A 15,228-nucleotide genomic window follows, 5' to 3' on the forward strand; every position below is an offset into this window, starting at 1 on the left:
ATTATGTCATTTACGTACTAACATGTCCCTGTAAACTGCCATATGTGGGCGAGATGTCCACATACTTGAAAACTTGACTTAATAATCATCGATTGTCCATATGTAAAAAACAACGCGATTTACCTGTCCCAAAACATTTCACCGATTCCAATCATTTAGGAAAAGATTTAAAGTGTTGGATACTCGACCATGTCCCCCTACCTAGGAGGGGTGGCAATAGAACACTACTACTGAAGAAAAGGGAGATGCACTGGATATACACACTCAATTGTCTTAAGACGCATGGCCTTAATGATGAGTATAATCCGGGGGTATTTGGATGAAGGGTGTTTTGCCCTCTTGACTCTGGTTTATTTGCCCCTAGTACCATACCCCCGGATTATACTCAAAGTGTGTTTGTAATAAACACACTTTGAGCTGATTTTTATTAAATGATTTAGAATTTTTTATTTTCTTCTTTTTCACTTTTGTAGATGCTGTGATGAGAAGGGATGAGAATTGGAAGATATCTGGGCATAGATCCACTGGAGAAATGCTACGACCTACGTGTATATTCTCAGTTATAATTATAAATGTTTTATGGTACCATGGTTGCGCCAATGTCACATGGATAGGCAGTATATATAGCCCTGCTAATGTGAGGAGAACCCTCATCCATTTGGTGCTGGAACTAGTTCTTGGACCCAATATTATGTGCGCTCGGTATTACATTAATTATGTATCATGGATATTATTTATTTTGACACACAATCACATAACCACTGATATTATGTTTCTAATTTGATGAAAGTATGTGAATATCAATTGTTTTTATGTCATTTAGGGGATTTTTTTATATGTTTTTATTCAATATTTATCACAAATATCACTTATGTATCAATTTGTGATTGATTCTTGGACCCAATATTATGTGTGCTCGGTATTAGCGTATCGGATGCATATATGATGTTGGCCCAGTAGCGGTGAGGTTTGGTGTCTTTGACAAGAGGTCACCTCCCCCTGTTCCGGTCCGTGGGTCCGTGATCCGTGACCGTTTTTTCGTCCGTGGGTCTTCCTTGATTTTTGGAGGATCCACGGACATGAAAAAAAAGTCGTTTTGGTGTCCGCCTGGCCGTGCGGAGCCAAACGGATCCGTCCTGAATTACAATGCAAGTCAATGGGGACGGATCCGTTTGATGTTGACACAATATGGTGCCATTTCAAACGGATCCGTCCCCATTGACTTTCAATGTAAAGTCTGGAGTTCTTTTATACCATCGGATTGGAGTTTTCTCCAATCCGATGGTATATTTTAACTTGAAGCGTCCCCATCACCATGGGAACGCCTCTATGTTAGAATATACTGTCGGATATGAGCTACTTCGTGAACCTCAGATCCGACAGTATATTCTAACACAGAGGCGTTCCCATGGTGATGGGGACGCTTCATGTTAGAATACACTACAAACTTTGTACAAGACTGCCCCCTGCTGCCTGGCAGCACCCGATCTCTTACAGGGGGATATGATAGCACAATTAACCCCTTCAGGTGCGGCACTTAAAGGGGTTAATTGTACTATCATATTCCCCTGTAAGAGACCAGGGCTGCCAGGCAGCAGGGGGCAGAACCCCCCCCCCTCCCCAGTTTGAATATCGTTGGTGGCACAGTGTGCGCCCCCCATCGGGCCCCCCCTTCCTCCCTCTAATGTTAGAAATCGTTGGTGGCACAGTGTGCGCCCACCATCGCCCCCCCTCCCTCCCTCTATTGTATTAAATCGTTGGTGGCACAGTGTGCGCCCCCCATCGGCCCCCCTCCCTCTATAGCAGTAACAACATTGGTGGCAGTGTGCGGCCTCCCATTTCCCCCCCCCATCATTGGTGGCAGCGGAGTTCCGATCGGAGTCCCAGTTTAATCGCTAGGGCTCCGATTGGAAACCATGGCAACCAGGATGCTACTGCAGTCCTGGTTGCCATGGTTACTTAGCAATAGTACAACAGTAGAAGATTCATACTTACCTGCTTGCTGCTGCGATGTCTGTGAACGGCCAGGAGCTCCACCTACTGGTAAGTGAAAGGTCTGTGCGGCGCATTGCTAAAGAACTGTCACTTACCAGTAGGAGGAGCTCCCGGCCGTTCACAGACATCGCAGCAGCAAGCAGGTAAGTATGAATCTTCTACTGTTGTACTATTGCTAAGCAACCATGGCAACCAGGGCTGCAGTAGCTTCCTGGTTGCCATGGTTACCGATCGGAGCCCCAGCGATTAAACTGGGACTCCGATCGGAACTCCGCTGCCACCAATGATGGGGGGGGGGAATGGGAGGCCGCACACTGCCACCAACGATTTATTACAATAGAGGGGGGGCGATGGTGGGCGCACACTGTGCCACCAACGATATCTAACATTAGAGGGAGGGAGGGGGGGCGATGGTGGGCGCACACTGTGCCACCAACGATATCTAACATTAGAGGGAGGGAGGGGGGGCGATGGTGGGCGCACACTGTGCCACCAACGATATCTAACATTAGAGGGAGGGAGGGGGGGCGATGGTGGGCGATATTCAAACTGGGGAGGGGGGGGGGTCTGCCCCCTGCTGCCTGGCAGCCCTGATCTCTTACAGGGGAATATGATAGTGCCGCACCTGAAGGGGTTAATTGTGCTATCATATCCCCCTGTAAGAGATCGGGTGCTGCCAGGCAGCAGGGGGCAGTCTTGTACAAAGTTTGCAGTGTATTCTAACTAGAAGCGTCCCCATCACCATGGGAACGCTTCTGTGTTAGAATATACTGTCGGAAATGAGTTTTCACGAAGTGAAAACTTAGATCAGAAAAAGCTTTTATGCAGACGGATCTTCGGATCTGTCTGTATGAAAGCAACCTACGGCCACGGATCACGGACACGGATGCCAATCTTGTGTGCATCCGTGTTCTTTCACGGACCCATTGACTTGAATGGGTCCGTGAACCGTTGTCCGTCAAAAATATAGGACAGGTCCTATTTTTTTGACGGACAGGATACACGGATCACGGCCTCGGCTGCAAAACGGTGCATTTTCCGATTTTTCCACGGACCCATTGAAAGTCAATGGGTCTGCAAAAAAAAACGGAAAACGGAACAACGGCCACGGATGCACACAACGGTCGTGTGCATGAGGCCTAAGTCTGTCACCAGTTATATGAGCATAAATTGCCTTTATCTGGCCATTCCTTTTAGTAAAACACTAGGTCACTTTCCTTAATTACCCCAGTTTTAAAAAAAAATCTTTTAAATGATTCCACACACTCCTGTGCGTTCTCGAATTCATGAGCTCCTTCCATTCCCAGCCTTCCACCGCTGATTGCAGTAGGTAAAAAGCTGTCCATCACTAGCAGCAGGATGGAGAGAGAAGCTCAGGAATATCAGGACTTGTCAGCATGCAATGGAGCTGTTATGAGTTAGAACAGCAAAAAACTGGTAACAGATTCCCTTTGCAAAGCAAAGCTCTTTTTTTCAAAGGCCCTTTTGAAAATTAAAGCTGCAACCTCAATGATTGCTGAGGGCAGCTAGTCCACTTCTGGTTTGCACTAGTCTCTAAAAATCTCCCTCTTAATTTGTATATCCTTGAGGTAAATATGTAAAGGGAGAACACGATTGAAACCTTCAAATATGTTAAGGGTTATACTATTGTAGTCTATGGAATAACTGATCAGAGAATTGTATTTTAAAGTCCTCGATGGGGACCAAAAAGTACTGTAAGAAAATAAAAAATATTTTTAAATATTAAAAAAAAAACTAAATATTACATATTAAAATTATCCCCTTTCTCAATTTACATACAATAATAAATAAACAATATAAAAATAATTGGTATAACCACATGCAAATATTTCCAAACTATTAAAAAATTCAAATATTTATTGCGAGCGGTAAATTCAGTAATAATGAAAAAATATAAATGTCTGAATTGCCTTTTTTATTGTCTCGCCCCCAAAAAATTGAATATAGTGATCAAAAAGTATGTAACCCAAAATGGTACCAGTGAAAACTAGAGCTCATTTTTTTAGCAGACAGTGTTTTTTTTTCCTATGTTTTTCCTATGTTTTCATAAAAGAAATGGAAAATAAATGATACTAAAAATTATTTGGCTCTTGGAAAGCAAATAGAAAAAGATCAAAAATGAAAATTGTCTGGGTCCTGAGACTCCTGAAAAGGTTAAATATAGTATAGGAATAATATGTTTTTAATAAATAATCTTTTGGTTATATTACAGTTTGTGAATGTGTTATCTGTGTGTGATCTGCACTAGTAATTCGTTTTTTTATATATTTTTCAGTAAATATTTTTTATTTTTTACCAACAGATGTAAAATTATGGGACATTGAAAACTTTCTTAAAGAAAATGGTGAGTCTGGAAATACAATCATTTGCATTATTACTACAAAAGCTATACCTGCTACCTGCTACAATAGTCAATGTCACATTTCCTTCATTAGGACAAAACCTACAACCTAACATCAAATTTGAAATGTGAAAACAATGTTTCGTATTAACCTTGTTTGCCCCTTAAAGATTTTTTTTATCCAACTGTCAGGAAAAATTGATTCGCTGTGAAGCCGAATTTACTCACGCTCCATGGTAACTAATCTATTTTGGAAATGGAGGTAAAAAAACAATACATACTCACCTCATCTATTTGCTTGTGGAGAGGCTGTCGCAGCCATCTTGGTTGAAGATGCAGCACAAAATCATTGCGAGGAGTGACATGTAACATCACTACACCCAGCCAGAGTGCTGTCGTGGTGACGTTACATGTTGCCCCGCGAGATTTTGTGCAGTGTCTTCAATCAAGATGGCTGCTATGGCCTCTCCGTGAGCAAATGGCTAAATTCTGTATATATATATTTTTTTAACCAGATTAGCCCCTGAGAGGCCTCATATGTAGAATCAGATGGTGCGATCAATGAGGAACATGACATCTGAGAGGTTCAATGATGGGGATGGGGGGGGGGGGGGCGGTGCAAATGCCACTCCCTGTCATTGCGCCCACTTCATACAAAGGAATGCACTTTGTGAAGAAGTAAGTTTCTTTGTGAAATTCTGCGAAGCAGCCGAATCTAATTTTTCATAACTTCGCTCATCCATCAGTAGCTAGAATGTTTACACCCATCTGTAGCAGAGATATGGGACTATAAGAATCAGGTGTTCTTGGGTCCTTCCCCAGTTCGGGCAATACCACTATCACAGCTTCCCTGAGTGAACCAGGCAATGCTTTCTCCCGCAATGCTCCAGTAAACATCTCCAACATGTGTGATAGGAGGAGACCTTTATACTTAAAAAAAAAAAATCAGAGGGGAAATCATCCCATCCTGGTGCTTTCTCATCGGGGAAGGACCACAGTACCTCCTCTAACTCCTCCAAAGTGACTTATCCAGAAATTCTGTATTTTCACTAGAGGGTTAAGGCAAATGTATTGCCTTAACATGTTCCTTAATACAAACCCCCATTGTAATTTGGAACTATGAAGATCTTTATAATACAGATACAATTCTCTAAGAATGGAATAGTCATCCGTAACAAATTCCCCCCTCTCTTGTTTTAATTTCCAATATTCTAGATGGGCCCTCTCGCACCTTCTGACTAAAAGACAACCTGCATTCTCCCCTGTCTCAAAAAAAATTTGGCTAAGAAAACAGCATTTATGGTCTGCCACCTGTAATAAATGGTCTTTTAATTTAGCTTGGGCCTCCTGCCATGCAGCTTCATAAGCACTCAAGGTTTCACAAACAAATAATTGCTCAATGTCTCTTATGTGTCTGAAGAGTGTTTGTGAGCACCTTAGAGTGCGATTTGTGGTGGCTAATCCATTGGACATATATACAGTACCCGGAATTATTTCCTCAAGATCTTCCCCTTCATTTACTAACTAAAGCCAAAAAGGCTTCAGCCTCCAGGGCTTTTCCCCACACTGACCTCTCATTTTCAGTGTTAGGCTACTTTCACACTAGCGTTAGCCTTTTCCAGCAGGCTATTTCGGTGGGGGAACAGCCTGCCGAATTTGTGCTACTGCAAGTCCACTGTGCTGGCAGAAGTCTACTCCGGCCCCATTCACTACAATGGAGGCAAGCCAGAGGTCCGACCGCAGCACTGCAATCATGCCGAGAGGCGGCAAGACAAAAACAGCAGCATATTGTAGTTTTATTCCGGCCACCTCTTGGCATGTTTGCCGTGCTGCATTATAATGAATGTGGCTGGAGCAGACTTCCACCAGCACAGTGGACTTGCGGTAGCATGAATCTGGCAGGCTGTTCCCCGACCGGAACAGACTGCCGGAAAAGGCTACTGCAAGTGTGAAAGTAGCCTTACATGTATTGATGAAAGATCCAATAAGCTCCTAGGTAGGTATTTCAAATCGGACATATACAATAAAACATCTTAAGACCCTGTTGGTAAATCTATTCTGGATAAAGAGTTATGCAGACTAGAGAAGCATGAGAACTGTCGAGTATGTGGGTGTCTGACACCCCATCAAAAAAGTCTTGTTCCTTAAAAAGCTTAGGCAGTGAAGTTTCTTATAAGTTAGGTGGAATTGCCCCAGAATGGAATTTCTTCTTTTATGGATGCAGATACAGTCACCTAATATCAGAATGGGATCTATGAGACATGCGGCAACAAATGTCATTATCTGCTGCAAAATGTCACAGGAATACAGCAGTGGGACATATATAGCAATAAAACAAAATATTATATACAGAGCAGGAAAGGCAAACAACTCTGCCTTCTGGGTCTATACTGTTAGAATGATAAATAAACAGGATAGCTTTATGGATTAGAACACTAACACCACATGAGTTGGTAGGCACGAGCAATCCACGGTTCCCCAAGAACCCCTACCATATCCTTAAACATCTCAGATATGGTCTCAGATAGACATCAACCCACTTGTCTGTCCACAGCACCCCTAACTATATACATAAGTTGAAACAAAAAAAAACAGAAAACGAATAAACACAGCTACGCATTTCCCATGCAGGGGATAAACATCATTTTGTGTTGGGCTGTGAATGAAGATGTAGGGGTCTATGCAGTGTCTGACAGAAAACGATCTTAGGCATAGTATACAGTCACAATCAAGTTTCTATTCTAGAGTGAGGGACAGTTTAGGGAAACCCTAGAAAGAAAGAAAATTGTGTAGAATAGGGAAAGGGTGGGCGGAGGCTGGGTGTACCTCCTAGCATAGCTGCAGCTGCTGCAGGACCTCAAAAGCAGCTACCCGCAAGATTATTTTTTTTCCCATTTGAACATTTTTTTTTCCCATTTTCTTCTCAAGTGTTGGTGTGGGATAAGCTCAATACAACTATACAACTTGTTTTTTTTACCACCCACAGGCTAGAGTTTAAAATCTTAGTGAACACCTGAAATAATAGTTTGGAATCTGGGACAGAACGTCTCCAGACAGTTAATTTATTATTTGGTTTGGCAAAATAGCAATATATGTACATGTACATTCTAGAGGGTGGAGTTTTTGAGTAAAAACATATGAAATACTAGTCCCAAATCTGTGTCATTGCATCTCTATACAGTTCAAGTTTTTTTTTTTTTTGTTCTTGGGTAGTTTTTTTGCAAAAAAATAGCAATACAAGTGTGCAACAAATGTTTCACAATACAGATAATAGCTTTTGAAATCTCTCAGTGAAGAGATGGGGGGGGAAATAATCTAGACAACTTGTGTTTTACACTAGAGCAAGCTTTGTTCTGAATCTGCACATTTACTGCATTATTTCAAAAATAAATTGTCAGTAGCAGTGTCTTCAGAGTGTTTGTCGAAAGAGAAGAACATTTTATTGCATCTTGCAAACCTTTCCATATTTTGTCTGACTGTACATTAGGCCAAAATATTTCAGGAATATGGAAAGGTTCCAAACAAAACACCCAGGGCCAGGCCTTGTCCTCCCAGAGCCAGAATGTGAGTAGTAGCAGCACAAGCTATCCAGCTATCCACTCCTCCTGTCAGTCACAACAGTATGATATGGAGGTGACTTCTAAATCTGACATCATGCCTTGGAGCCAGGGGTCACAGCATTCCTCCTGCTCCTCCTCCTTGCAGCCCCAGAGAAGCCTTTCAGTGTAGTCCTCTCTGTCTTCACTGCCCCACCTTCTTTTTATCTAAGAAGATTCAACAAAACACCACATCCTACGGCACACAGTCAAGAGAATCTCCCTGTTAATGACTTGTGTGAGAGCAGTCATCATTTGGACTGCCCTGAGGAGGAGGTTTAGGAGAAGGTGGGTGACCCCATGCTTTGCTGTGTTGGTGGTGGTAATAGTAGTACCCATAGCCACAGTTTTGGCAGTGAAGACAGCAACAGTAGCAGTGAGGGAAAATTCATAGCCGGGAATGGGGAGGGAGGCCAAGGAACCAACCATGATATGTCACAGTCTAATAAAAGTGGCAATTTTGCAAGTTCTCCCACTTAGAAATCATGGAGGGGTCTGAAATTTACATTGTAGGTGCACTCCCACTCTGAGAGATAGAATAAATAAAAAATCTGGAAATAACATTGTATGATTTTTAAAGAATTTATTTGTCTTGCACCGCTGAACATAAGTATTTGAACACCTGAGAAACAGCAAGAATTCTGGCTCTCCAAGACCTGTTACTGCGCCTTTTAAAAAGTCCACCTCTACTTCGCTCATTAATCTAGCTTAGTCTGAGCACCTGTCTGAGCTCTTTAAAGACACCTGTCCACCCCACAGTGAGTCAAACGCCAACTACTACCATGGGCAAGACCAAAGAGCTGTCAAAAGACACCAGAGACAAAATTGTGGACTTCAACAAGGCTGGAAAGGGCTATGGGGCAATCACCAAGCAGCTTGGCGAAAATAGATCAACTGTTGGAGCAATTGTTAGAAAATGGAAGAAGCTAAAGAAGACTGTCAGTCTCCCTCAGACTGGGGCTCCATGACAGATCTCACCTCGTGGGGTATCACTGATGATAAGAAAGGTGAGGAATCAGCCCATAACTACAAGGGAGGAGCTGGTCAATGACATGAAGGGAGCTGTGACCACAGTTTCAAAGGTCACTGTCGGTAGAGCACTACGCCGTCACGAACAAGGAAAGTAACACCGACATCAGCTTTTCTAAAAACAGAAATTTTACTGAATAGTGGTATTAAACAGAATATCACATACAGTTTCAAATGCAGTGAACATAGCAAAAAGTTACATCCCTTCAGCCCGTAGGCTGAGACCCCTGAGTTACATAGCACGGCACCCTCGAGTGGTAGCCTGGAAAACACTTTCCAGCAACCATGAGGCCATGCAGGGTGTGTAGCTCGGTTCCACAGCTCTTCCAGCTTTCCAGGAACCAATGTTCTTTTCTCTGGACGATATCTGGATAACCAACAGCAATCTGTCACTTTCAACAGTGATTCCGCCCACTCCAGCTCACACTTACACCTGGATGCCACTGGATTCTGATTTCCAGCTCTTATGTGCCTGAAAAGATGTCTGCCAAGCTCTATTTCCTGCTTCTTGTACTGGTAGATCACCACACCTCTCTATGCATATTCAATTACTTGCAGTATGTTAGCTGTGTGGGGAAACAGCGGCCTTCTTGTGGCAAATGCAGAATTACAGTTTTAATAAAGTAATGTGTACAGAAGCAGTATGAGCTGTTTTTCCTTCCTTTATGATATTGATTAATAGAGACACATTGTGGACCAGTTTGCCAACATCCCTTTTTACTGGGAGAATTTGATCTTCCAGCACCCAACTCTGCCTTCAACCTCTGTGATCCTCTCATTAACCTTTCTCAAGTACTGTCTGATAAATTAGACATTCTATAGCAAAGTCCCCATGTGCAAGTTCAGAATCACCAGTGCCTTGCTACAATGGGTGACTGCCATATAAATATATTTAATAGTGGGTTATTTTCCACTGAGAGCTGATGAGACAGGAAGCACCAACTGAGGAAATACCACGTCTCTTGTCATGGTTAGGCTCCTTTCTGCCATTTCAGCACCCATCTTCTCCTCCAGTCCCAACATCATCATGCACAACCGTCAGCACAGCCTCAAGTGCAGGGGTAGTCATAGGGTCTTCATCTCGCACTGTAGCAGAGGTAGTATGTGCAAACAGCTCAAGTTGTGCTGCTACATCTGCCATTTGGTGGTGGCGGTGTGGCCAGAACACACTCTTTGCCGTCCCTCTCCTGCTTGCCTGTGTGAGTCATGGCTGCTATCTAGTAATCTGCTGATGACAAGGTAGCTGCAACAGGTGGATGCAAGAGGATAGGCAGATCACAATTGCCTATTGTGAATGGTGGCACCTGTTGTTAGCCTTAATGGCCAGTTTGACAATTGCAGGATTTTATTTATTTAATTATTTTTTATTTCGAGGATGTTTGGGGAAGTCTGTAACAGGGGAGAAGAGTCTTCTCATGCATTAGTAAATTAGGTAGATCTACTGTATGTTCAGAATAGACCATGCTTTGATTGATAAAAAATATCTGCGATATGTAAAATGAATGAGGTAGAGACTAGGTCACTCTCGGACCATCTGCCGCTACTCCTCGAACTCTCCCTGACCCAGGATAAACAAATAAGGAGGTCTCCATTTAGACTTAACCCCTATTGGTTATCAGTAATAAAAAATCATGAAATAATACAAAAGGAAATTAACCAATTTTGGGAGGCTAATTATACCTCAGCAAAAACCCAAGTAGTATGGGACACTTTTAAGGCCTATATTAGGGGAATAATGATTAGTAATATTGCTAACCTGAGAAAGGAGAACAGGGAAAAGGAGCGAAACTTAAAAGAACAAGCTTCCTTAGCTACACAATCTTACTATATAAATAGGACAGAGGAAAATAGGGAAACCATGCAGAAAACCACACAAGTATATTCCAACTTCCTGCTGGAGAAGGCCCAACACAGTTTATTCTTTAAGGGCCAAAAATACTTTACTGAATCGGGACGTCCGGGGAAACTTCTATCTAGAGTGATCTCGAGTCAGGAACCTAAGAAAAATATAGACAATATCCGATTGGCTAATGGGAGGATAGTTGTTGGACAAAATTCTAATAGAGAAAGTTTTCTTGGACTACTTTTCAGAACTTTATAGAGCTGATTGTAGGATTACGGATGAAATGATGGATGTCTATCTTGACGGTATTATTTTCCCTACTATTACCTCGGCTCAAAGGAGGGTACTTGAGGCTGATTTCTCAATTCAGGAGCTTGAAGGGGCAATTAAACTTTGCTCGGGTAACTCCACCCCCGGCTCAGATGGACTTCCATATGAATTTTATAGTAAATATAAGGAGGTTATCTTTCCCAAATTGTTGGGGGTCTTTGCTGAGTCGGTGGAGGAGGGGACCCTACCGGGTTCAATGTCGGAAGCTGTAATAATATTAATTCCAATAAAATGGTAAGGACCCCACAGAACTGGGATCCTACAGAGCGATTTCATTGTTGAACGTGGACGTAAAGCTTCTTGCAAGGATTTTGGCCACAAGACTCTCTGGGGTCATCTCCTCCCATTGTCCACCTGGACCAGAACGGTTTTATCCCAAATAAGGGCATTCACCATAATCTTCATCGGCTTTTCACTATATACAGGCCCCTGGGGGGTCTGCTCACTCCATCCTGTCACTGGATGCCTCTAAGGCCTTTGACAGGGTGGAGTGGTGATTTCTGTGGAGGGTCCTGGCCAGGATGGGCTTTGGGAGAGATTCATAAATAAGATTAATCTATTGTATAGATCCCCCACGGCTAAGTTGAGTCTCAACGGGCACCTTACTACGAGTTTTGATTTAAATAGAGGTACTCGCCAGGGCTGCCCATTGTCACCACTTCTATTTGATCTTTATATTGAGCCTCTGGCTCTGGCTATTAGGCAGGACACTCAAATTAAAGGATTTGGAATACTAGGAGTGGAGTATCGGATTTCCTTATATGCGGACGATGTCCATTTTTTAATAGATAATACAGAAATTACCGCCCCAAGAATTATCTGGATGGTTAAACTATTTGGTGAGTTATCAGGCCTAGATATAAACTGGTCGAAGACAATTCTGATGCCAATAGATCCGTTGCCCCAAAAAGGGGCCTTGATGACCCAGCTAGATGTTGCTGACACTTTTCAATACTTGGGTATGATGATAACTCCCAGGGTTGAAAATTGTGTACAACTCAATCTGATCCCATTGATATCGAAAATTAGGGCAAAAATAGGGACTTGGCTGAGACTTTCTTTATCTAGGGCAGATCGACTTTCACTGGTCAAGATGGTGATTCTACCTCAAATCCTCTATGTTCTTAGAAACATACCTATCTGGATAGAAGATAAATATTTTAAACTTATGGAAAAAATAATACATGATTTAGTTTGGGGAAGAAAACGTGTGAGACTCAAATTGGAATACTTGTATAAACCTCCCTTGTTTCAAAGGTTATTTTATTGCTGCTCAGCTATGGATGTGTTATGAATGGCAAAATAGTACATTTTTGAGTAGCTTAGGGAGAAGCTTCTGGCATAATAATATATTTACGCTTCTGGAATCCAGCCTACTGATTAATAGAGACCGGGGCCATAAAGAGACTACAAAATCACTACTGAAAATCTGGGCTACTACTAGAGGATGGTTGGGGGTGAAGGGATCACTTACATTCACGCCTCTTTGGCACAATATTCACTTACAGAGTTTAGAGGGTGTGGCTACGGATTAATTTTGGCAAAAGAATGGGATTCTTTATATCACACAGGTTGATAAGAATAGAGAGATTAAGTCGTTTGTGGAACTATCACATAATATAGTGAACCTCTCTTGGTTCAGGTATTTTCTGCTTCGGTCAGCACTTTTTAGTTTGAATGACAAATCACTGTTAGAAATAGATAATACTTCTCCGCTAAATGGGTGGCTAGGGAACATATCACAAAGAATTATAACTATTACTTAAATTATGTTTTGGAGAGACACAGTCGCCGGGACAAAGGGCCTGGGAGATGGATTGCCCAAATATACAATCGGTAGGGTGGAGAAGCATTTTTACTAAGTTTGATTTACTATCTCACAACTTTAATCATGTTTTAATACAGTTTAATATTTGTCATAGATTATATGTTACCCCCACCTGGTTAAACAAGTGTGGATTAAGAGACCCCTCAAAATGTCCTTGATGTGATACTGTAGGTACGGATTATCTGCACATGATCTGGGCCTGTCCAGAACTTGGAACTTACTGGAACAGTATTAATAATCTTCTTACTCATAAATTGAAAATATGGATTCCTCTTGAGCCACAATTGTTCTTACTGAATGACTTTTCGTTAACAAGTAGCCATAAATATCAAAAGATTCTGTTAGGTAGAACACTATTATTGGTCAGAGTTCTGATTAGTCAGAGCTGGTTTGCACGCCATACTACAGAGGTAAACAACTGGATAAACTTGGTTAATAAGGTTAAAAACTATGAACGGATTCTCTATAAGCAGAGAGATGCACTAGAGAAATGGACTAATATATGGGATGACTGGAAGTGTTGACTTAATTGCATTTGTATCTGTATCTATATATACATTTTTTTCCCCTCTTCCCCTTCCTTCTCTGCCCTTTAGGGGGGGACGCATCACGGGGGGGGGGGGGGGTTGGGGGTAAAATGGCATTAATTATATTAAGCTTGAATATCTTGTGTGTATTTGTTTTGCATATCAATAAAGAAATTGAAATAAAAATTTTTATTTTTTTATTTAAAATAGATATTGACAGGGGAAATTTAAAATAACCACAAAAAATTCTTTAAAAATACATTTATCATAAAAAAAATGATTTTGACAATAAGTTGTTTCCTGATGACTCATTCCCTGAGTGTGTGGCCAATTAAGGGGACATGACTCTATATAGAGGCCTCATGCTGTATTGGAGGTATTTAACCACCTCAGCTCCCCTAGCTTAAACACCCTTAATGACCAGACCACTTTTTACAATTCTGTACTACACTACTTTCTCGGTTTATTGCTCGGTCATACAACTTACCACCCAAATGAATTTTACCTCCTTTTCTTCTCACTAATAGAGCTTTCATTTGGTGGTATTTCATTGCTGCTGACATTTTAACTTTTTTTGTTATTAATCAAAATTTTTGCAAAAAAATGACATTTCACTTTCAGTTGTAAAATTTTTCAAAAAAACTACATTTATATATAAATTTTTCTCTAAATGTATTGTTCTACATGTCTTTGATAAAAAAAAATATTTGGGTTAAAAAAAATGGGTATAGCGTTTACAAACTTTGGCACAAAAATGTGAATTTCCGCATTTTGAAGCAACTCTGACTTTCCGAGGACCTGTCATGTTTCCTGAGGTTCTACAATGCCCAGACAGTAGAAAAACCCCACAAATGACCCCATTTCGGAAAGTAGACACCCTAAAGTATTCGCTGATGGGCATAGTGAGTTCATAGAACTTTTTATTTTTTGTCACAAGTTAGCGGAAAATTATGATTTTTTTTTTCTTACAAAGTCTCATATTCCACTAACTTGTGACAAAAAATAAAAACTTCCATGAACTCACTATGCCCATCACAAAATACCTTGGGGTGTCTACTTTCCAAAATGGGGTCACTTGTGGGGAAGTTATACTGCCCTGGCATTTTAGGGGCCCTAATGCATGAGAAGTAGTTTGAAATCAAAATGTGTACAAAATACCCTGTGAAATCCTAAAGGTGCTCTTTGGAATTTGTGCCCCTTTGCCCACCTAGGCTGCAAAAAAGTGTCACACATGTGGTATCGCCATACTCAGGAGAAGTTGGGCAATGTGTTTTGCGGTGTCTTTTTACATATACCCATGCTGGTTGAGAGAAACATCTCTCTAAAAGACAACTTTTCCCATTTTTTTATACAAAGTTGGCATTTGACAGAGATATTTATCTCACTCAGCATGGGTATATGTAAAAAGACACCCCAAAACATATTGCCCAACTTCTCCTGAGTACGGCGATACCACATGTGTGACACTTTTTTGCAGCCTAGGTGGGCAAAAAGGCACAAATTCCTTTTAGGAGGGCATTTTTAGACATTTGGATTCCAGACTTCTTCTCACGCTTTAGGGCCCCTAAAATGCCAGGGCAGTATAAATACCCCACATGTGACCCCATTTTGGAAAGAAGACACCCCAAGGTATTCCATGAGGGGCATGGCGAGTTCATAGAAGATTTTGGCACAAGTTAGCGGAAATTATTATTATTTTTTTTCTCACAAAGTCTCCC

At 41.5% G+C, this 15,228-nt stretch overlaps 1 protein-coding gene across 2 annotated transcripts in view; it reads left to right on the top strand.

Annotated features, from left to right (window-relative positions):
* The window catches only part of LOC122937792 (NFX1-type zinc finger-containing protein 1-like), a 226,278-nt gene that overhangs the window by 145,548 nt on the left and 65,502 nt on the right, over positions 1-15,228 (top strand). For both annotated transcript variants that reach the window (XM_044292832.1, XM_044292833.1), the window contains one exon: positions 4,319-4,360. In XM_044292832.1, coding sequence (XP_044148767.1) covers positions 4,319-4,360 — 42 coding nt within the window. The remainder of the gene's footprint in view (positions 1-4,318; positions 4,361-15,228) is intronic.

This window comes from Bufo gargarizans, chromosome 5 (genome assembly GCF_014858855.1).
Source record: "Bufo gargarizans isolate SCDJY-AF-19 chromosome 5, ASM1485885v1, whole genome shotgun sequence".
Taxonomy (NCBI): domain Eukaryota; kingdom Metazoa; phylum Chordata; class Amphibia; order Anura; family Bufonidae; genus Bufo; species Bufo gargarizans.